Source organism: Alligator mississippiensis, chromosome 2 (assembly GCF_030867095.1).
Source record: "Alligator mississippiensis isolate rAllMis1 chromosome 2, rAllMis1, whole genome shotgun sequence".
In the NCBI taxonomy this organism is placed as follows: Eukaryota; Metazoa; Chordata; order Crocodylia; family Alligatoridae; genus Alligator; species Alligator mississippiensis.
The window spans coordinates 83015846-83040217 of record NC_081825.1 but is presented as its reverse complement, the minus strand read 5'-3'; the positions used below and the strand labels follow the sequence as shown (position 1 = coordinate 83040217).

General features: G+C 46.2%; 1 protein-coding gene across 6 annotated transcripts in view; it reads left to right on the top strand.

Annotated features, from left to right (window-relative positions):
• Positions 1 to 24372, top strand: part of CLCN3 (chloride voltage-gated channel 3) — a 142259-nt gene that overhangs the window by 80901 nt on the left and 36986 nt on the right. For 2 of the 6 annotated variants that reach the window (XM_006275356.4, XM_006275354.4), the window contains exon 1: positions 1100 to 1309. The exons of the other annotated variants lie outside the window; for them this stretch is intronic. In XM_006275356.4, coding sequence (XP_006275418.1) covers positions 1231 to 1309 — 79 coding nt within the window. In that variant the 5' untranslated portion in view covers positions 1100 to 1230. Of the gene's footprint in view, positions 1 to 1099; positions 1310 to 24372 lie in introns of those variants that run through there. 6 annotated transcript variants of the gene reach the window in all.

Genomic DNA, 24372 nt, shown 5'->3' with positions numbered 1-24372 from the left:
CCTACCTTTTGCCCTTCCAGGGGCCTCTAGTTGGAGAGAGAAACTATCGGGTTCCTTTCTCCTTTATGGCTTTGTATAACTTCTTAGTGGCTGAGGGCTGCACACCCCTTGGGCTGTACCAGCAGGGGCTGCACGCTGTGGGGATAACACCAGTGGGGCCAGAGGCCCCTTCCAAATAACTTTTTTAATGTGATTGAGTGAATACCTTTCCCTCAACTATCATGTGGAATGAGGATGAAACAAGGCATCGAAGGAGAGTTGTTTGTTTTATCTCAAGTTTTATGTATTAAACTATAGCGTTGGCTGGAGGCCCTTTCCAGCTGAACTAGTGAGCCTAGAGTGTATCTGAATCATAGAAAAGTAGGGCTGGAAGGGACCTTACAAAGCAAAGGCATACATAGTGGGGCAGCTGCAATGCATGGAGGCAGAGGTGACTTCCAGCTGCTGCTGCTGGTATGATTGTGTATCTGCAGCTGGAGCTGCTGTTTGTTTAGCTCCAACTCCCCCCCTCCCCCAAAAGTCAGTGATTAGGGCTGGTGCTTAGTTGCCCCACCTTAGTTTTGCTGTCATAAGGTCATCAAATCCAGCCCCCTGCTCAAGGCAGGAACATCCCTATCTAACCCATTCTCATTTTTGGGGAGTCTGAAAATGTCCTCAGGTACTTTTGATTTGTCATTAAGCCATCATTACAATCCATGTTGGGGGACAACCTGCTGAATGACGGACAGATTTTATTACTTAGAATTAAGTCTGTCACTATACATGTTGCCTTTAACATTTAAATGAACTTTAAGCATTTCTTTCTTTTATGTCATTAGGATTTTTATTGGGATTTTATTGTAGAGAGGCAAGTATAAGGGCAAAAGTAGACAAGCTATTTTTGTGTTGTTGCAGTGTATCTTTCAGTATTAATGGGGTGCCTTTTATTTTCTTTAAAACCAGTTAATTCTGTTTTATTTTAAGCTTAGTCACCTTCAAGTATAACAGGCTCTGTAGATTAAGTCGGCTGTTCCGCCTTTAAGTGCTGCTAGATTGTAGCCACTAGCAACCAGGCTGCAATAATTTCCCTTTGATGACATCATTGACTGTGGAAGAACCCAGTTGCTGCGACAAGCCAGTGCACAGTCCAAATCCTGATCAAATATGGCAGCTTCCCAGCCAGCTGCTCTTGTATAAGAAATGGCTCAGTTGTTCTGAGCTAACAAAACGCTCTTTTTGTTTGTTACATTCATGGAAGTGTCTTCTGATCCTTATTTGCCGTACGATGGGGGAGGAGACAACATTCCTCTAAGAGAGTTGCATAAAAGAGGTATAACAAATTGCTCTTGCTGTTCAGTTTCTTGTATGTTCGCATGTCTGCATGGCAGGTTGTTTTCAGATTTGAAATAGAGCTATAACTGCTATTTAAATACTTCATTGCTTTGTTTTGCTAGAGTGACATGTTTATAGGAAAAGAATTCAGTCCTTCCTGGTCTTTCTGCAGTCATTGATTGTTTTCTCTGTGGGCAGATTAGTACTGCTTCAGATCACATCAGCTAGTGACTCCATCTTCAGTATGTGGCAGTCTTTTTTTTTCTTCCCCCTAAACCTACTCTTCTGTTTTAAAAAAAAATCCTGGTTTTAGCTGACCAGGACCAGATTGGCAGGAATCTATAAAAGAAGCGATTGCTGCCTTTGAATAATGTAAATAGAATATGCTTTATATAGGGTGTTAAACTTTCTATATGTGCTTTCAGAGTTAACTCCTTGTTCCTTGCTGATATTTTTCAGGTTTAAAGGAATCACTATAAAAATGTTATCTAGGTACTAAACCAATAAGAATGAATTTTCTGAGAATACTGGACTTTGTTTTGGACACTTCACTATCGCTCTTAGGGAAATAGATTTTTAAAAATAAGGTAATGTGATTTCCACTGTGGATTTGAAAAAAGAATCTTGCCATGTACTTTGATATGGCCACATATTTCCTGAATTATATTTAAAATCCAATATGATGTATAAATATTTGATGCTATATTAAAGACAGAAGGTAAGCTCCAGTAGAAATCAAATAAAATTATGCCTTAACACTGAGACAAAAAGTCTCGATTGATAAGTTCTCTCTCTCTCAGCTCCACCAGCCTAAACATATTTATCCTAAGCAAGCAGGCCTTTCTTGTTTATATTTTTTCCTCTTTAAGTTGGCCAACCTAAAACTAAAATATTTTCAGTATTTGCTGTTTTAGAATGCATTTGGTGATGGAACTTGAGAGTAGATAGCTTGAGAATGAAAGCCTGATTTACATAAAATGAATTGATTTTTTCCATTCTCTACAAAGCAATTCTAAGTTATTCCTTAATTTTTGCACTAAAGTTCTTATTTCTGTAGAAAATTAATTAGGTCATACATTTGTTTATCCAGCATTTGCAACAGTAACCGGTGTCAGTGCTTTTATACATAGTCCTTTTGGGATTATATACAGTAAGGAGGAGCATTGGATGTGTTGCCTTTCTTATGTAAAATGTGTTCCTAAAAAATTTAAATTTATTGATCTGCTACTATTACCTTTTGAGCACCAGTTTTCTTTGACCAAATCACCACTGTGTTGAATGTGCTGGCTAATCTTGAAGGATAGTTTTTAGAAGTCAGATGTGAGGATTTGCTGACGTCATTTGATTGTCTGTAATATTTTTTTAATGCTTTTGATTGCCTAATATCACTGTTTAATTTTGTAATAATTCTCTAAAGAGGACATAAAGATGAAAATAGCCTTATTTATCTTATGTTTTGCGTTTGCAAATTATGGGGAAGCAGTGAAACATAATAAGATGTTGTTTCCTACCTGGTTTTTACTTAGGTTGGTTGATGATTTAGGACAGAGCCAAGGCATTAGAATTTGCAAACACCCACAGACTTCAGTACTTCCATAAATTGTCGTTACTGGTCTCACAAAACAAAACAAAAACATTATTTGATGATGTACTGAGTGCTGGCATCATGATGACGTCATTTACAGCCAGCCAGAACATTGCCAAATTTATATCATAATCACTTGCAAATATTCATTTGGTTGTTTATCAACTATATAAAAATACTCAGAAGTATATTCTTACCTCAAATGGTAGAGCATGTGTCTCTCACAGTTGGCAAAAATTTGCTTCTGTTCCCTATTGAGATTCAGTGGTAAGATAAAGCACATATTTTCATCATCTTGGTATAGAAAGGAGGCACAACATGCTAAATTAAAATGGAAGCATGAAACTTTTGCATCTCATTGTGTTAACTGTCTTAATAGGCAAAAGTGCCAGGAAGTTTCTCTGTGTGAATTCTTAGGATGTTGTAAGCACCTAAATAAAAAATTGGTGATGATATTTATGAATACAGCAATTGGGTTTTTTTATATGTGTTGGGAAGGTCGGACTCTTTTCATAATTGCCATATAGAATAACAGATATTTAATGATAGCACAAAGAAACTGTTGACATGTGGATGTTGGGAGGAGAGTAATATCTGTAAAATTGATTCATAGTTTTGTTGCATTTGTTAAACCCTAAGGCTAGGGACAGAAATTACACATAAATTGGTATAACTGATCGGAAACCAGTTCAAACTGATAACACAACAGGGCTAGGGACAGACATTCAAAAAGCCTGAGCCTGAATTGATTCAATCTTTGTAGGTTAGTCTAACCTGCCTAAATTCAACCAATTTGCAAGTGAGCAGGCATTCCCTTTGGACTGAGGAAATGCAGGCACATGCCTGCAGTCACTCAGGCCAGGTGCCAGGGGGCACTAGAGCGCGCCCTTGGCTGCAGGGAAGCTGTGCTGGGGACAGGGGGGGCATGGCCAGCCCCAGCAGTATCCTGAAGTGTACTGGCCAGGCAGGGGGTTTAATTCCCCCCTCCCGGTCCCATGGACCTGAGCCAGGGTCTGCCTGGCGCTCAACCCTCACTGCCCCAGGGGCAGGGGTGCAGCCAGATGCCGGTGGGCATGGCCCTCTGAGGCAGAGGGGGCTTATTATGCCCTTCTCCCACTTTGCTCCCAGGGGACTACAGCTGGGGTCTGTCAGCCTCAGCCATTGCCACCACCACCGATTGCTTCCTCCTCCCTCTGCCAGACACTGGACCGAGGGGGGGATAACCCCACTCCCTGCCCCCTTGCCTAAGGGGGCCATGCTGGTCAGCCTCTGGCCACACCTCAGCCCCTGCCACTGGAGCGGCAAGGGGGGAGCAACCATGACAGAGGCAGCAGCCCCTCTTATGGTTTCTTGAAGTGCAAGGCTCTTCTCAGTGTGGGGGGGGGGGGCTGTGCTGCAGGGTGGTCAGAGCTGCCGCAGCCTGTGTGGGGCAAGCAGCAGTGGTAGAGGGGGTTTGGGGGCCTATGGCCATCCCTCCAAGCCCCAGTGCCACTGCTCATCCCGCACAGGCTGCAGCAGCTCTGACCACCCCACAGCGCAACACCTCCCCCCCCACCCCCCGGCCGGGAAGAGCCTTGCGCTCTGAGAAACAATGAGAGGGGCTGCTGCTCCCATCATGTTTGCTCCCCCCTGCTCCAGGGGCTAGGGTGTGGCCAAAGGCTAGCCGGCATGGTCTCCTTAGGTGAGGAGGCAGGGACGGGGCTTATTCTGCCTTTTCAGGGGGCAATTGGCGGCAGTGGCAGTGGCTGGCAGACCCTGGCTGCAGTCACCCAGGGGCAGAGGGAGTGCAGGGGGAATAAATCCCCTCCCTGCCCTCTCTGCTTCAGGGGTCCATGCTGGTCGGCGTCTGGCCATGCCCCTATCCCTGCCACTGCAGCAGTGAGGGGGAAGTGCCAGATGGAGCCCAGCTCAGGTCCGTGGGACAGGGAGGGGGGAATTAAACCCCCTCCCTGGCCAGTTCACTTCAGGCTACTGCTGGGGCCACGCCTGCATCGCTGGAACAGGGAGCCGTGCCTGGCAGGTCCATGCTGGTAGGACAGGGGAGGGATGGGGAAATTAACCTCTTCCCTGGGGAGCCAGCATCTGGCTTTGTCCCTGCTCCTGCCTGTCTCCCACTCGCACCCCATGCTTTGGCTAGGGAGCAGAGGGTCAGGGCCAGCTCTGCTCTGCTGGTGCAGACAGCCCGGCCCAGGTCTGCAGAGCATGCTGGGATGCTGGAGGACTTTGACCAGGAAGTCCTCCTGGTCTGGGACAGAAGTTTCATAAACTGGTTTGATCCCAATCAGTTAAGTCTGATACTACATTCAACCAGGTTCATCTCAAACTGTTTTAAGCCATTTTGAAACTGGTTTATGTGCACTAAGCTTATGTTCTGTTACAAGTTTAAACTAGTTTCTGCTCACTTAAAGTGGTTTACGTGTAACTTCTGTCCCTAGCCCAGAAGTTCAGTGCAGATAAGCCACTTTCAAAATGGCCGAAACCAGTTTAAGATAATCTTGGATTGATGTAGTGTCAGACTTAACTGTTTTAAGTTAAACCAGTTTATGGAACTTCTGTCCCAGATCCCCTCCAGATTCAAGTCAACTCACAGTCCCCTAGCATCCCAGGATGCTTTGCACCTCCCCTGCAAGCCCCGCCTCACAGGGTGGAGGGGGGGGCCAGTCTAAGCCCAAGCTGTCTGCTCCAGCTAAGATGGGAGGTGTGCTCCAGTGCCCCCCTGCTTCTGGCCTGGGCCACTGCAGGCATGTGGCTGCATTTCCAGAAACAAAAGTGAAAGTCTGCTCACTTGCTTATTAGTGCAATCTATACAGCTTAGATTAACCTGCAAATATTGAATGGATTGAGCCTCCGGCTTTTTGACTCTCTGTACTGAATCTAAACAACTACATTAGCTCACTAAAAGGTGGTTGTACTTCAGCAATGATGAAGTGATTGCTTAACTCAGAGGGGTCTTTGATGGTTAGTTTGTTAAGCTCAGAGGTTTTATATTGGTAGTACATGATGAAATAAGTGACTGTATCATTCTTAATACTAAAAGTGAGATCTAGTAGTTTTCCTTAGGCTTTGCTGAACAAGGGCTCACTCCTTTGCCTAGTCAATACACATATACCAAGACACGTCAACAAAAAATAACCCATTTATTTATTATATATTTTAATAGGTAACTTTGATGCATCATATTTTTCCTTTGGAAATGTTAAGCCTGATACATCATAAAGACTGTCTTTAATTTGGCTTTCTCTGGTATACTCCTTACACAGTATCTGACTCATAGCTCCAATCTCTCTTATCCTCTTGTGTCATCCTGAGATGAAATTAAAGAGACACCTGTCCACTTGAAATCTAGCCAATTCTAAACAACCACTGGAACTACTACAAATATTCCTGAAAGGGGGTTTCAGACACTGAAATGGGATTGCTTGTGTGTGTGAATCCAAGTGCTTTTGTGAAGAACCATCAAGTGCACAATGTAAGCATGTTGCAAAAATGAGAAGAAGCTTTGTTTTGATTATTCTCATTCCATTTCAGTAACACTGTGGTTTACTATCAACAGTGATGTTTTTAAACATATTATTGAGTGTTTTGTGGGATGACCAATTCCATTTAACCCTTATAATATTCTTAATTTTCTTGTTAGTTGCCATATGAAATTAATAGTGACAGGTGTTTTGCCTAAGTTCTATATTATTTCTGTTTATTATAACCTAATACCTAATACAATTAGCATGAAGTTAGGTATTTTTATTATTACTTTTACTTTGCATCGCAGAATTCCTTAGTTTTGTGTTTAGGCTTGCGCCATGTTTATTAGCCAGGCTCCAAAGTATCAGGATCTTTCTGGATTGCCTGCTTGCTGTTTGTAGAAGCTTTCAGAAAGTTTGCTATTTTTCTAGTCCTGAAGGGAGTTTTCATTTTCACAATTTCTTTTTTAAGAAATAGAAATTTGAGTAAATGGCAGCACACAAATGGGCTGGGTCACTGAAATCATTGGAAAAACTTGGGTTAACTTTTGGTAAGCATTGGCTCAGAATCTATGTGCACATAATACATGCACAGCAACGTATTTAAGAACTGTTAAAAAACCCTCAAGCAAAACTAATGAAATGCTCTAAGCTTACTCTGGTGTAACTTGTTTTTTAAGTAGGAGACTTGAAGTTTATTATATGTAGAATGCCCAGTTTACTGTAACATCTATGATTTCAGTGTTTTTATAAACCTGACACAATACAGTAACTCACAATATTATTATTTTTGCATGTGTTTGAGGTACTCTTCGTCTTGATATCTAAGTGCATCTCATATGGCTTAAATTGTACAGTATTCTTTAATTTTCATATTTGAGGTACAAAACTACCATGCTTCCCTGTTCCCTGAAGTTTGGTGCAGAAGATACAATAACTTAGGAAGAGTTTAAGTACATTATTAATATAAAGAGATTTAAAGGGTCCTGTAAACCTCAGTGTAAACTTTTTAAATTTTCTGTGGCTGCAACAATATTGGAGATTCTTGCAGATCACAAATTGCCCGTAAACCATGGGATAATACTACTTATTTAGGGATTCTGATTTGGTATACTAAACAATCTAAATATAAAGAATATATAACAATGTTAAGATTAAGGTTTACAGGAAGAGTTAAATTACCTACTATATGTTCCTTGTTCTGTATTGTTGCCTATGGTTCTGCAAAGATCCAGGGATCCGTATCTATACCAGGGCTGTCCAACTGATGGTCTGTGGGCTGCATATGGCCTTTAGGTTTCTACCTGGTCCCTGCTGCCCCTGTTCTAGCTGTAGCAGCAGTCAGGGTCTCAGGACTCCTCCTCTGTCCCCGCCACTCCTCACCCCTACCCTAGGAGGTAGAATGATGTAGCACACCATGGCACAGCCCAGCCTGCAGTGCCAGGGAAGCTGGCAGCACCCCAGAGTGCCCATGTGGTGAGGTGCCACAGGGGATCGTACCAAGAGCTGAAGTTGTGGCAGGGTGCTGTGCCACTCGAAGTGTAGTAGGATGGAGGATCGCCTGCTCATGTATGTGACACAGCATGGTGGGGGAGTGCCCACACACAAATGCACCCTAGGTAGCCTGTGGTTCCCATTAGTGTGGCCCCTGCTACTGTGGCCAATTAGGCACATGACTTCTGGATGCTTTGAAATTGGACAGGCCTCTCCTAAGCAGTGGCTGGTCAGATTTAGTTGTGGGCCACATACTTGCTTAGGTGGCACGCTACAGGACCCCGTCCCCCCCTGACCTTCCTGGTGTGCCAGTGGTGTGTGGTCCCCTACCCCTGGCCCACAGGCAACACAGGTGTTACACTGTCCCCTGCCTCCTGGGCAGCACTGGTACTATGTGGTCCCTTGCCTCCTGGGCAGCACTGGTACTGTGTGGTCCCCTGCCTCCTAGGTAGCACTGGCTCTATGTGGTCCCCTGTCACGTGATCTTTATGGTAGTGGGAGAGTTTACCACATGGGGCCACAGGCAGTCCAAAGCCACATTCTGGCCCTTTGTAGGCAGGATTGTGGTCTGTGGGCTGCCAGCTGGACAGCACTGTCCTAAACAAAAGAACTTATTTTTGTGTGTGCTGAGTTGTATCCTTGCTTTAGGGCAGTGGTTCCCAACCTTTTTTTGGCACAACCCACTGCTGGGAGCAGAGTGTGGTGGTGGCAGCAGCCTGGGGGCAGGGGAGTTCCCAGCACACGGCACAGCTTGTCTGTTGTGTGGAGCTGCCAGCATTGCCCCCGCAACCTCTCATTTGGGTTGTAACACGAGGTTGGGAACTGCTGCATTAGGGCTCTTGAGTATGGGCATGTATAACTTCTCAGGGAAGGTTTATGAATTGGAAACTGAGAATTACAGCTGTATTGTGACCTTGCACTCACATAGCCTGGGAGACAAATGCAAACACTCTGAGCTAGAATTTAACTTTGGAGATTTAATTGCTAGTAGAAGACTCATAAAAATAGTTGTGCAGGTCAACGATAGGTGAGGATCTGTGAGGCCAAGCCAGAATGAATAGAAGAACCCTGAATATCCTGATCTGTGAAGAGGAGACCCTAGCAAAATTTAAACAGCTTTGGGGGATTAATTTATTTTTCGGTGGCTATCCCCCGCTGTGCTGTAGGTGCTATAGCACTGTCCAGGGTCTCTGAGGCACTGTGTTCAGGCCTCTGCCCTGCCCGCCCTCCCCTGGCCTTTTATTCCTAAGTACGAAGTGTGGATAGAGATCTTATGCCATCTAATTTGGCTTTGACAGTTGACAGAATCCACTTTGAGATGCCCGAGGAAACTAGTTAAATAATAAATGATAATACTGACTCCTCTCTCTTTACTTTCCAGATAAACTTTATCCCTAATATTCTTTAAAAAAAAAAAAAGGAAAAAAACCCTTTGCTGCACCACAGACTCGGCGCCGGAAGTGTTTCCCCTACCTAATGCAAATATTGAATATTCCTGATATACATTTACACGCTAAGATTTTTTTTTATTTTTTTTTAAACTAATCTTTGTGGTACTGGCTCTTTTTCCCCTTCATTCTCTCACCTCCATTTGCTCACTAGAAGTAGGAAATATAAACTCACAGGGTGCATCTATATGCACAGTTATGGCACCTGAATAAACTGCGGAGCACTTAACTCCAGAGCACTAAGCTCCACAGTTTATTCAGGTGCAGCATGTGGAGCTGGGGTGGAGCAGCCCTGGCTGGCAGGGAGCCCCAGGGGTCAGTCTGCCAGTCCGGGGCTGCTCCCCGTGCTCAGCATGCTGCAGAGGGGCTGGCTGGGGCACGAGGGAGCTTCAGGCAGGCAGGCCCTGCACTGATGCTCTTTTGTGCCCCAGCCAGGGCTGGGTTTCAACATGCACTGCTGAGGAGTTTTTTACTTGTAAATACAAGTACTATCCTACTGCAGAGTAAATTAGTTTACTCCAGTATAATAGGAGCACACATACAGATGTGAGATGTTTCCTGCGCAGCTAAATAGTCAACTGCACAGTAAACGACTTGTGTAGATGTGCCCACTGAGGGTTGCAGTCATGGGATTTATTTTTGTGTTCTGCAATGCTGATCTTTAATCCCGCATTTTAATCCTGCATATATTTTTTTAGGTACATCAGTAGGAGGCTTTCACACATCCCTTTGAAAACATGTACTTCATACTTTCCCTATTTTTCATGTCTTGTTACGAACTCAGTTTCCCCTACTGAATCAAGCTTACTATATATTTCTAAAGCAGAAAAACTACAGAATTGTTTAGCATGAGGCTGTTGGTTCTGTTTTTACAAGTGTTTATAATGGTCCATTGCTACTGTTTCTTTGAAAAAATATAGACATATTTAAATACTTTTCAGTTTCCGTATGTCTCCTTTGATTGCAAGCTTAACAGTTCCCTAACATTATAGTTTTGGCCTGGTATAGAATTATATACAAACAGACACAAAAAAAATCTGTGTGTTAAATTAATTGAGCTTCAGGTGATCTTCCCAGCACTTTTTGACCAGGAACAAACAAGTTAAACAAGGCCTTGGATTTCTGCCCTCCTTTTAGCCCCTTTGGATTTTAGCTCTCAGCAGGTTTTTGCTTACGTTAGGGAGGGTTAATCCCCATCTCCTGTGTAAACTGATTACTTTGTTTTTTGGCAGCCAGCCAGTCATGCGGCTGCATTTTTCCTTTTTTTTTTTTTTTTTTTAACCAGGGGAAGGAACATTAATGAAACTTCCTCCATTTCTAGTAGCCAGAAGAGTAGTAACTCACCATTTTTCAGGGGTCTGTAGTCTTCTTTGGGTATTGTCCATGGAAAATAGGGATAGGATGGAAGTGTTAATGCACAGTAGATGCTTACAACATTATTTTACCGTAAGAAATAATATCATCCATAAGAAGTTTCTTATAGTCCATAACTTCTAAGAAAGAATATAATACAGACAGAGTATTTTATTTGGGAGACTTGGGATCCATGGGGGGGGTGTCTTAATTTCCTTGTTTCTAAAATGGATAACAAAACATACCCACATTTATGTATCCATATCTGGATGGATAGTAATTCATGATTGTTAAATTTAATTAATATTCCTATATGTCTGGGCTTATGGCAGGCAGATGGGTCCAAACTTTGTGCATCAGAGAGTACTAACACTTAACAGGAGCCTGAACAGTATAACTTATTTGCATCAAATTAAGTAGATGATGCCTTACGTTGTGACTGGGATGGCACAGACATTCTTTCACATAGGTTCACGCAGGATTTACAAGTGAAGGGATTTTTGGTTTTATAATTTCCTGGACCTTGTTAATTATATAGACCCTACTTGAGCCATTCCTCTTTTATGGTACCTTTGCAGTTTTTCCTGAAACTAATTGTGCTCTTCCAGTACCTGGTAAGTGACATTGAATGATTGCTCAGCTACCATCATGACAGGCAGCATTCTAAAAATCTTTGTAAATATAGTTTGCATGGATTGAATATATAGGAATGCTGCATACATTGTAGATATGAGCCTCCCTCTGCTCAGCATTATATGTATTTCATACTTTATGTGCAAGGAAAGAGCTGGGAAAAAAAAGGAAGGAGAGTTCTAAAGCTTGTGGTGTGGAGATAAGGAGTGGTTGTAAAAATACTTTCTTCTGTGTGAAATAATATTTACTTTTAAGTTGCAGACCTCTCCTCCCCTCTGTTTTCCTGTCCCCTGTTTCAACTTGCAAATCAGTTTAAACTGAATCCATCAAGGCCTGCTGTGCAAACTCATGTCAGGGAATGTATAAACAGGAACCTGCCAGCTTCTTGAGCAGTGGCAAAACTAATGGGGGGACCTGTCAGTTCTTTTCCTTTCTCTAGACACTGGACGAGTAGGCCCATGAAACCTTCCCATACCAGGATACTTGAGGTGGAATCTACAGTCTTCCTTCATTGATGAATGAGCCCCCTTTGGCCCCTAGAAGGGTGAAAGAAGCAGCATGGAGAACTGGCCATGTCTAGACTCTGAAAATAGGTTGTGTTTAAAACAGTGCTTGCCAATATGTTTTAACTATTTTTACTGGTGCTAACCCCTATGTGGGCTAGTCTTTTTTGGCTAGGGACAGAGATTGCACATAAGTGACTGGAAACTGGTTCAGATCTGTAACACAGCAGAAGTTCAGTGCACATAAACTGCTTTCAAAATAGCTGAAACCGGTTTAAGAGAAACTTAGATGGATGTAATATCAGACGTAACTGATTTAGGTGAAATTGGTTTATTGAATTTCTGTCTCGGATCCATTCTAGATTCAAATTAACTCACAGTGCCCCACCATCCCAGGATGCTTTGTACCTTCCCCGCAAATCCCTCCTTACAGGTAAGCAGGCTAGCCTCGGCCCATGCTGTCTGCTCTAGCCAAGCAGGAAGGTGTGCTCTAGCACAGTGCTTCTCAAACTATCTGGTGTGGCGGACCGGCAATTTTTTTTCCAGTGGGCCAGGGATCAGTGCCCAGTTCAGCTGGTGGTAGCAACTGCATGTAACAGTGCTACACAAATGCACAACTGGCTGTTTCTTTCTCTTTCCTCACCTCGCACGACGTCACGTCACCTGGAGTGTTGGAACGTACGAACTGTGGCGCTATGACATATCAACGTTATGCTTCTGAAAATATATTTTTTTCTTTCCTGGCAACTCGCTGCGGACTGGTGAATATATTTCTTTCTTTCCTGGCAACTCGCTGCGGACCGGTGGCTCACGGACCAGCACCTTGAGAAGCACTGCTTTAGCATCCTCCCCTCTCCCCTCTATCTTCTGGCCTGAGCCACTGGAGGCATGTGGTTGCATTTCTAGAATCAACAGTGAATGTCTGTTCACTTGCTTATCAGCTCAATGTATGCAGCTTAGACTAACCTGTGAAGATTGAATTGATTCAGCCTTGGGCTTTTTAACTGTTTCTACTTAGCCTTTAAAAAATATTGGTTAAAACTCATTCACTAACGTGTTAAATGAATTACATATGTCTTTATTGTAAACACAGCCTTCAGAACGTGCTTTCAAAATCTCCTGATAATATACTAACTGTAAAGAGCTAGGAAAGGGCAAAAGAGAATGTGGATTAAGGTCCTGAGGAGGAAATGAAACACCTTACAGACAACACAAAAACATGTTCTCTGTTTCTGCCTCTGTTATGTGCGGTTAGGTTGTTGTTTTGGGCTAGGGACAGACATTACACATAAACTGGTTTAAGTGATCAGAAACTGGTTTAAATCTGTAACAGAATAGATTTTCAGTGCACATAAACCAGTTTGAAAATGGCTGAAACCGGTTTGAGGGAAACCTGGTTGAATGTAGTATCAGACTTAACTGATTTGGCTCAAATCGGTTTATGCAATGTCTGTCCCAGACCCCTTGCTGGTTTAAAATAAACTAGACTCCCCAGCAGGTACAGCAGGGTCTGCTTGGCTTCCCTCTGCCTGCCCCCCCCCCCCCCCCCCGCTTGCTGCTCAAGCAGGAATCCCCCCCTTCTCCCTCCTATCTCCCACAGCACAAACCCCAGCCCCACAGGCCCTAGGCATGTGGTATCCTAGCTAATGCTGAGAGGTATCCATGTGTGCATGTCTCCAGTTTCACTGTGACAGGCAGACAGAACAGTGCCAGCTTAGGGCTTTTTGGAGCTAATCAACAGGTTAGCTAGCAAGCTGTTTAAGAAGAGTTTGAACTAATGGAGAGAGGCTAGTGTTTTGCTGATAGGGTGATAAACACTCTTATCAGTCCCCTGCTGGCTCCCTTGCCTCTCAGTTTGTTGCAGACAGTATAAAGAAGCAGGGAGAGGGAAATTGAAAAGCTCCGTATCATCAACAGATGCATGCACTGCACACCCCCCCCTTGCCTCAGAGTGCTAGCAACACTCCCGCCCCTTGAGCAGCCAGCAGGGAAGAGCCTGGGATGGTGCAGGAAGACCTTCCTAATCAGAGGTCCTGCCAGGGCTTGGCCATGCCTCCCTCAGCTCAGCTCAGCTCCCTGCAGAAGGGAAGAGATGGCTGCTCTAGCACTCCCGGCTTCTAGCTTGAGCCACTGCAGGCATGTGCCTGAATTTCCTCAGTCTGGAAAGAATGTCTGTCCAGTTACAAACTGGTTCAGCCTAGCCAGGTTAGACTAACCTGCAAAGATTAAATTAATTCAGGCTCAGGATTTTTGAGTGTCTGTCCCTAGCCTTTCTGTTTTATTGATTATTATGGTGCTAAGGGACCATCCAAAAGGTGGGGCCCATTTGGGCTGGCACATAAAATAAGAGACTGTCCTTGCCCCAGAGAGCTTGCAGCTTAAATAGGCAAAACAAACAAAGGTTTGGGGTTAGAGGCATAACATACAGAGTGAACATGATGGCAGCAAACTTTGTGAGAACTATTCAGCGTCTTTCATTTGTTCTGTTATTTAACTTGGTGAGTTTGTAAGGACTAGCTGGATGGAGAGACCAAAGGAAGGGAACACAAAGTGGTTGGAGCAGAAAGCCAGTTGGAACACATGGGAGAGCGTTCGGAGGGAAAATGAAAGAAAGTGATTGGGTGATGTCCTTAATACCTGTCAGTCCCTGGTTGGACTGCTTTCTGCTTCAGGACAAGAGGAGTGTTTCTTCACTGGAAAGGAGCTTTAGATTGATTTTTTCCACTTTAATCAGGTAATGCTATTCCAAAAGCAGTTCATCCATACTGCTTGGTTATACTGGTTAAAGCGATTTCCCTATTGAATCCCTGCATCTGTAAAGTACTGAGCATCTTGAAGTAAATGCAGAGCACTCTGGGCAGACATGTAGTAGGGCAGCACTTTATTTTTAGTCTTTATGCCTTTGGGGGTGTTTCTTGCAACACATTGTGGGATACTTACTTGAGGCTGCTGAAATTCTGAGACACAGGATTGAATTAACAAATTCCCATGATTCTTTTATTGTTACTAGTTATTCATCTGTTTTTGTGAGCTAGCAGCATGTTAAGCTGCTGTCAGGTAGCACACAGGGAGGGCTGCTGAGTCCTGTGATGTGGATGGCCAATAATACAAGCAAATTGCTGCTTGGGTGTCAGCAGCTGAGCTGCTGAATGACTTTGAGGTGACTTGGGAGGGACTGCTGTTGTCTACATCACAGTAATGCAGGTGGAAGAGGAGGAGAAGGAAATTGAACAGATACTTTTGTACAGACTGCCATAGGTGGCAAAAGGCTGGGGCTAATGGGACTTAGCCCCCCCCTCAAATGTGAGGCATTGAGTAGCACCGCAGGACAGCCCAGGAATGGGCTCTGAGTGGCTGCAGCAGTGGGAAAGGGGTGAGCACAGATTCAGACACTTGCAGCATGGCTTGTGGATCATTGTCCAGCATGGCAAGCAAGTCTCAGTCTGGGAAGGGGTAGGAGGTGGCACGGATCGAGGCGACAAAACAGTGAGGGAGGGAGTGGGGTGAACAGGGCCCTGGAACACAGTGGAGCTTCTACTGCTGCATGCATCCAGAGGAGGCACCAGGGGCACGTGCCCCCCAGATTTGTGCGCAGGGTGGAGGCAGGCTGCTGCTGTGGCCTGGGTACTGCACCCTTCTGCCTTTGCCACTGCAGTGGGACCTGCGCGACACTATGTACAGGCTGCCGCTGGGTGGGCAGGGTATGCAGCACAGCCCAGGAGTGGCAGGCACATAGTGTCACAGGACTCTTGGTGCAGCAGCGGTGAGGCAGAGAGCCCAGCGTGCAGTGGCAGCCTGCTTCCTCCCCACAAATCTGGGAGGCACGTGATCCCTGTGCCTCTCCTGGGGTGCACGTAGTGGCAGGAGTGCCCCTGCACTCCTGCATGAGCTGCCCACGGCTCCAATCGTTCCATGACCCGCCCCGGCCCCAGGGCCCCATTCACCCTAGTATCTCTCCCTGCCTCTGCCTCATTCCCTCCCTCACTATGGGGCCCTTGATCTGGCCTCCCCCCTTCCCTTCCCCTCCACAAACTTACCTCCTGGGTGTGGGGTTGTGTGTGTGTGTGGGGGGATGTTCTATATGTATATGGTATGTCCATCAATGGTCTCAGAATTTCAAGAGTACAACAGTTCCTAGACATTTGGGCAGAACTCATCAGGGAGTTTTAGCAGTGGCACGCCTGAATGAGAGCTGTCCCTCAGAGTGAAGAAACAGGTGCTGTCTCAAAGCTTGTAACCCCTGGTTGCATCTGGTCAAATAGATAACTAGTTGGTGTTGATAGTTCAACTATTGTCAGAGAGGTACGTGCTGTGGTCAGAAAGGTGCAGGTACCCCTCTGCCCCAAATCGTAAAACTTGGCCATGCTGAGGAAGATAATGATGGATTTCTTTGGTTAGGATTTTGGAATCATTGATGAGAGTTATGTACCATTCTTTGGTCCCCTGTACCAGCCTTTGAATTTGATCAGCAGAAAAGGGTATTTCTTTTTTATGCTGTACCGTGTGGTTGATCACCACTGAAGAATCACCAGTATTAGCATGAGCTGGTCTAGAAGGATAGCTGATGCCAGGATCCTCAGAAACTTAATTATGTGCAATGTGTATGGGAACTTTTGCTCCCAGGAGCAGTTTGGGAAATAAATGGTCCTACTCTCATTGTTGCTTTCTGTTTCCTTGGCATATGAAGTCTCTTGCTGGACATTTGGATAGGAGAAAAGAGCTTCACCCTATGCTTAGTAGTTGCTGGTGTGCATATTTGGAGGATGGAGCTGCCTCACATCCAGAGGCTGCACCTGTATTATGTGGCAAGTGCTTGCTCCATTTTTCAACATGCAAAGATATGCAACATATGAGAGGGAGGAGGGAGCCTTACCGATAAGTGGGCTTTAGAGATGGAAAGATTTTTGCTTCCAGGGAAGCTACCTCAACTTAAATATTACAGTGGGACAAGGGTGTATTGTGCTTCTGCTTTGAGGCAATGTTGAAACGTATTGCAGAGGCTTGCAGCACACTTTGGATGGGGCTTTTATAAAAGTTTTCAGTTGAATTGTAAATATAATAAGTTGCAAGCCAATAGAATTGTGGTATGATTTACTTGAAGTGCTGAGTGTATGCATGCTTATCCTGATGTAGGCTGCAAATATGAGTAAGGAGGTAGTTAAAATAGTTCTTCATGTCTTGGGGCATTGAGAGAGGAGTGAGTAAAGGGACTGTCCTTTTTAGCTGGGGAAGTATTATCAAGGGCCTACAGAATATGGCTAGGTTGGGGGATATGGGTAGGTATGACAGAGAATGTTGTGTCACTGTTCTCTAATAGGGCTGTCTGCCTCTGCATCATTTCCAGCACCTGCATTTATATGTCCTTTCATTTGTTCATTTCCTCAGCAGTGTCCTTGCCTCTCTCCCTGCGGATGAAACCATCCCTCCATTTTTTCAGTTCTGTTTTGCTTCTAAGGGGATACAGCAGCAAGACTCCTAAATACATTGTATCAGATCATACTCTACCTATTGGCCAACTATGTGGACTGAGCACCTAAATGTGATCCTATTCTACCCTGTTCAAGTTCATGAAGTCACTTACTTATGAAACATGCTGTCATCTTAGCCTTAAGACTAAGGCTAATTACAGACAGTCAGAAAGCCCAAGGCTGAATTGATTCGATTTTTGCAGGTTAGTCTAAACTGCACAGATTGAACTGATAAGCAAATGAACAGACATTTGCTTTTGATTCTGGAAATGTGGTGGCCCAGGCCAGAAGCCAGGGAGCACTAGAGCATGCTTCCTGCTCAGCTGGAGCAGAAAGCTTGGGCCAGGGTGAGCCTTGAGAAGGGACGTTTGTGGAGGAGGTGCAAAGCATCCAGGGAAATGGTGGGGCTGTGACTTAACTTGAATCTGGAGGGGATCTGGGACAAGTTCCATAGACTGGTTTAACCTAACTCATTTAAATCTGATACTACATCCATCCAGGTTTATCTTAAACTGGTTGCGGACATTTTGAAAGTGGTTTAGTGCACTGAGCTTCTGTTGTGTTACAGATTTGAACCAGTTTCTGATGACTTACGCTGGTTTATGTGTAATTTCTGTCCCTAGCCTAAGACACCAAAACAGCATGGAGGAGGACTTGCCCAATTTCTGCATTAATATTTTTTTTCAGACTCGCACACAGTAGAATAAGAGTAGTTCCATCATCTCTTACCTTTTTTCTCTTTTCTCAAAGCCTTTTAAGGCCTGTGGCCACTGATAATCCTCCCCTCTGTGGAGGTCATGGCAGTGCTCCATGTCATGATAAGGACTAGAGGGGCAGAAAATTGTCATAGTTGATAATGTCCCATTTCTAATTTTTTGTGCCAACAATGATAACAATTTACTTTTTTCCCAGTTTGGGATTTCCATTGCCCTGCACTACTGGGCTGAGTCTGAAGATGATACAACCTTTTTCCATCTTACTTCTCCCTTGTTTTGAACCCCACAAACATTGCTCAGTAGTGAGCTGAGGGATGGTTTTTGGGGCATAGCAGGGAGTCAGCAATAACTTATGCACTCTTGTGGGTTCTGGGGAATGGAGCTGCTGGGAATAGCCTTCATTGAATTTGCACCTTTGCCAGCTGTCCTTACACTGGAGCCATATCTTCAAAGGGTAGAGAAGGAACTTATTCGAAAAAAAACAGCAGCCAAACCCTTGGCTGATGGTGTACCCACAGCTGGTGTGAGAGTGGAAGGGAGCCCTCTCCTAGGTGGGCAGCCCTAAGGTGTTTTACCTTGCAGCGTGAGCATGCCAGGAGAGAACATGTTCTTTGCTTTAAGTTCTCTTTTACAGCACCTGCGGACCAGCACAAAATGCACGGCAAAGACCATAGACCTTTGCAGTAATTGTCCTGAACAAGTGATGCATGAATGGAGTGTTTAAAAATAGCTACAAATGCCTTGTAATCTCTCTGCATTTTTTAATGTCTCCATGGCCCTATTTAGGGTAATTTCCTTCATAAAATGTAAAGATAGCTAACAGCTCAGAGCGCTGATCAGACTGTGAGTCAAGTTCTTTCCTATTTCTCTTACTGCATCGGCTGCTACAATAGGCATGCCAGCTGTGCAGCACATTTGATCTTTTTAATCCCTGCAGTGCTGCCATTTTGAGTGGGGGCGGGGAGGGAACAACTGGGAGTCAGGGAATATTAAGCAGCCTGCAAAGAGAGTGTGAAGGGGGTGGTGTGCTTGGCTAATAATTATAGGCTTTGATTTTTCAAAGGAGTATACGCTTGGTAGTTTAAATTCTCTGGCACAAACATCATATTGAGCATGTTGACGAAAGGAAACAATGAAAGCCAGAGAGAGGCTCCTTGCTTACTTTTGCTCAGTCATACTATAATGTAACACCCTGTACTTGCCTGGGCCTGGAGACCCCCTCTAAGGATTTCTGGAGCTCTCTTTTCCTTTGAAGTCAGCTTCTGAGTTTTGCTGGTGGAAGAAATCCTGGTTGCTGGGGCTAGTATCTTCCTGCTGAGCTTTTAATCAGGTTCGTCTGGGGCAATAGTTCTCAACCAGGGTGCCACAGCACCCTGAGCTGCCTTGAGGTCCTTTGAAGGGTGTTGCAGGGGGCCACACAATATTAGCATTGTTAGGTATCCAAACATAATGAATGTGATAAAAAGAGAACTGTCAAAACGGAATGTATAGTGTTAAAAACAGCCTGACCTGTTGCGGTTTTTGCAACAGAAGAATTGCTCTGTTATTTTTCTCTAGTCAAAAAATGAGGGAAAACTTAAGAGCTGGCATTTTTTGAGACATGCCTTAAATCTAAAAAGGTTGAGAACTACTGCTCTGTGTGGTGGTCTCGTTTGTCTTGTCCAGCTCCTTATGTGCATAAATCATGCAATATGTGATAGAGGTCATATTATTGCTCACGGCATCTTTTTCTTTTGTTTTGGCCCAGGACAAAGTGCTCCATCTCCTTCCTTCAGTGTGATAATCTTTCATGGAGCAGACCATACGACCACATTAATAAATCCAAGTTGCAGGAAAGGGGGAAATTTTTTTCACCCACAGCAGTATATGTAGTCAATGTGTTTAGCCGATTCAGGAACCATCTTTCTTGTAATGAAGTGTTGTTAGTGGTCAATATTTTACCAGCTGTGATATAATTATAAATGATATCCTAGAGCAGGGGTTGTCTTGAGAAGGGGGTACTTGAGAAGATCAAGGATAACAAGAAATCCTTTTTTAAGTACATAGGGGGTAAAAAGAAGGTTCCGGGTAATGTGGGACCTCTGCAGGACACGCTTGGAAATCTGGTGGTCTCACCAGATGACAAAGCTAACTTATTTAACAGTTTCTTTGCCTCCATTTTTCTGAGCAGGGACCAGGTCATCCCCCTCACTGGGATCCCCAATGGTCCCAGGGGAGGCACAGCCAGGCCCAGGGTCAGAGAGGACCTAGTCAGGGAACTTCTGCTGGGATTGGATGTGTTCAAATCAACAAGTCCTGACGATCTCCATCCCAGAGTGCTGAGGGAATTAGCAGAGGTCATTGTAGGTCCCCTGGCACAGCTTTATGAGCACTCATGGTGCTCTGGCAAGGTGCCAGAGGACTTGAAAAGGGCCAGTGTGGTCCCCATTTTCAAAAAAAGGGAGGAAGGAGGACCCAGGAGATTATAGGCCTGTAGTCTTACCTCGGTCCTGGGGAAGCTCTTTGAGAAAATTATCCAGGTGCACATCTGCGAGGGGCAAGCAGGGGAGTGTATGCTTAGGGGCAGCCAACATGGGTTCATTAGAGGCAGGTCCTGTCAGACCAACCTGGTGGCCTTCTATGACCAGGCCACAAGATCCTTGGATTCAGGTGTCGCGGTGGACGTAGTCTTTCTGGACTTTAGGAAGGCCTTCGACACTGTCTCTCACCCCATTCTTGTTAAAAAATTAGGAGATGTGGTGTCGATGCCTACACAGTCAGATGGGTTGCCAATTGGCTGGAGAGTGGTGGTGGATGGGTCATTTTCGACCTGGAGGGATGTGGGCAGTGGGGTCTCCCAGGGCTTGGTCCTCAGGCCCGCACTGTTCAACATCTTCATCAGCAACTTGGACGAGGGGGTGAAAAGCACCTTGTTCAAATTCACAGATGACACTAAGATGTGGGGAGAAGTGGGCATGCTAGAAGGGAGGGACAGGCTGCAACTGGATCTGGACAGGTTACAAGGGTGGATGGATGAGAATAAGATGGGATTCAATACTGACAAGTGAAGTGTACTGCACCCAGGGAGAAAGAACCAGCAGCATACCTACAGGCTGGGGAGCTCCCTTCTTGTCAGCACAGAGGCAGAAAAGGATCTTGGAGTCATTATAGACTCCAAGATGAGCATAGGCCACCAATGTGGGGATGCAGTCAGGAAGGCTAACCGCACCTTGTCATGCATCCACAGATGCATCATGAGCAGGTCCAAGGAGGTGATCCTCCCCCTCTATATGACATTGGTCAGGCTGCAGTTGGAGTACTGCGTCCAGTTCTGGGCGCTGTGGTTCAGGAGGGATGTGGACAACATGGAGAGGGTCCAGAGGAGGGCCACTCGCATGATCTGGGGTAGCAGGATAGGCCCTATGAGGAGAGGCTACGAGACCTGAACCTGTTCAGCCTCCGCAAGAGACGGCTGAGAGAGGATCTGGTGGCCATCTATAAACCGGCCAAGGGAGACCAGCAGGCAATGGGAGAGTCCCTGTTCCCCCGAGCACTACTGGGAGTAACAAGGAATAATGGCCATAAGTTAACAGAGAGTAGATTCAAGTTAGCTATCAGGAGGCACTACTTCACAGTCAGGGTGGCTAGGATCTGGAACCAACTTCCAAGAGGGGGGGTCGGACTCGATGATTTATTGAGGTCCCTTCCGACCCTAACATCTATGAATCTATGAAAGAGAAGTGGTGCTTGCTCCTACCCTGGGGGTCTTCAAAAGGAGGCTAGATAGACACTGCTGGGGTCATTTGACCCCAGTATCCTTTCTTGCCCATGGCAGGGGATTGGACTTGATGATCTGCTCAGGTCCCTTCTGAACCTACCAACTATGAAACTATAAGAAAAGGGGTATTCAACCCCAGCCCATGGGCCAGATCTTGCCCCCAATACTGTGTCATCAGGCCCATGGGGCTCCCCAGAAGTCTGAAAATTTAGCAGCAGGAGAGCATTGGAACCATTCTCCAGCTGCCAAATTTCTGAAGCTATGAGGAGCCCCAGCCCAAGCATCTGTGTGCTACATGAGGTATGCGGGGGCCAATCCCAGCACATGGGACAGGGGGGTGGTACCAGACCAAAAGATCCAATTGTGGCAAGCAGAGCTGAGCAGGGGGCATGTGGAGCCCAATCCTGGTACGTGGGGCTGCTTGGAAAAAGTTCTAGGTCCCAGGGCCTGATCCTGGTACACAGGGCTGGGCAGGGGCAGCATATAGCCCAGGGGTGGGCAATTGTCTGGGTCCAAGGGCCACATAGGGAGTTTTGATGAGCTGTTGCGGACCTGGTTCCCTTCCTGCACCCCCCCGTCTCCAACAACTCACCGAAACTCCCTGTGGGGCTTTGGGTTGGTGGGGAGCAGTGTTCAGGAGTGGGACAGGTGTGATCTGCTTCCTGCATGCTCTGCCCTGTGTGGGGCGGGAGATGCAGGGGGTGTATGGGGGTGTGTAGAGTGGCCGTGTGGGAGGACCCTGTCTGGAAGCCCGCCGGGGGGGTGCAGGGAGGGAGGGGGAGTGGGGGATGCATGCAGCTGAGCTTGCCTGGTCAGCGGCTGTCCCTGCAGCACTCGTCCCACCTGGGGAAGCCAGTGCTGTGCTCCTACCCACACCTGCTGGCCCCGGCCCCAGCCCCAGCCACTACACAGTTTCCCATGGGGTTGTTCCCAGCATGGCTACATTGTCACTGGAAGGCGAGGGAAGCACACCAGCACCCAGCCAGCTGCAGCCACACCAGAAGTTGCGTACTGGCTGGGGCTGGCAGGGCTGTTCTGTTTCCCTCGCCTCCAGGTTTGGCTGCTGCTGCTATTCCTGCCCCTGCTGCACTGCTCTGGGTGGGCAGGTGGGAAGCTTCAGCTGGGCAGCTCCTACCCAGCGCATGGAGTTCTGGCTCTAGCTTCCAGCTGTTTTCCACCTGTTTTTCCCTCCTGGCGTGATGAGCCCACCTGTGGGCAGGTGGAATGGATGGAAGGTGGCCTGGAGCTGGACCTCCATGCTCTGGGCAGGAGCCACCTAGCTGGAGCTTCCCCCCTCCTACCTGCCTGGTGTTGTGTGGTGTGGCAGGGGCAGGAGCAACAGCCACAGCAGGAGGCAAGGGGAGAACAGCTTCGCCGGCCCCAGCCCTGACCAGCACACAGCTTTCAGTGGGTCCGTTCCTGGTGCAGCTGCAGCTGGCCAGGTGCTGCTGTGCTCCCCTCGCATCCAGTGGCTGCTCCTTCTCCCAGTCCTTCCCCCTGCTGTGCTGCTCTGGGTAGGCAGGCAGGGGGCAGGAAGCTTCATCCTGGCTGCTCCTGCCGGACGTGAGGGGAGCTGAGGAGCATCTGGCTGCCTGCAGCTACATTAGGAACAGCTCCGCCAGAAGCTGCATGCTTACTGGGGCTGGGGCTGGTGGGAGTGCAGCACGGGCTGCCCCGGTGGGAGTGGGTGGGGCTCAGCCCCATGTGGAGCACCGCAGGGGCAACTGTAGGCTGGATCCAGCCAGTTGATGGACCAGATCTGGCCTACAGGCTGTATTTTGCCCACTCCTGGTGTAACCCAATCCCAGCATGTGGTGCTGGGAAGGGATGGTGCTAGACCTGGGGCCCAATCCTAGCATGCAGGGCTGTATGGAGCCTGATCCCGGTGCATGGTGGCCAGTCAAGGGTGCTCAGGGACCTATCTGGACACCCATGGCCTGGTGGAGGCAGTTGAAGCCCAATCCTGGCATGTGTGGCCCATGGGCTGACCCTGCACCATTCATCTGGACTATGGGGCCAAAAGCTTGAGTACCACTGATCTAGACTAACCCTTCTTTCACTTCAGCGTTATTAAGAGAGGTAGTAAATGGTTTTAGTCTGAAGTCAGGCAGAAGAAAGGCACTTTTGAGTTAGCCTATAATAAGGTGCCACCCTGCCCTGCCTTCTTTAGCAATGGCTACATAGGAAACAGCACCCATATTAAAAACCATTATTTTAGGACAAAGAAAGCTCTGACATTCAGCTGCATTAACACATATGTTTTAATATTTTTGTTTGTTAGCCATTTACTAATGTGAGGATAGCTAATGTATCTGTACAACTGCCTTACTTGCCAGGAATTGAGCTAGTATAGGAGTAAAATGACCAGGAACTAGTATTGGAGGAGGGTTGGGGGTGCAAAGGTTGAGGAGCAAAGGCTGAATTAAATTTGATGTTGAACTGAGGAAAGTGGGCACTTGAACCACCTTCGGCAGCAGTCTATTCCAAATCTTGGGGGGCTCGGACAGTAAAGAAGTGCTTTCTTATGTTCAGCCTGAATCGGTCGCGGTGGAGTTTGTGACCGTTCGATCTTGTCATCCCTTGGGACGCTCTGGTGAACAGACGTTCCCCCAGATCCTGATGAGCACCCCGATAAACTTATAG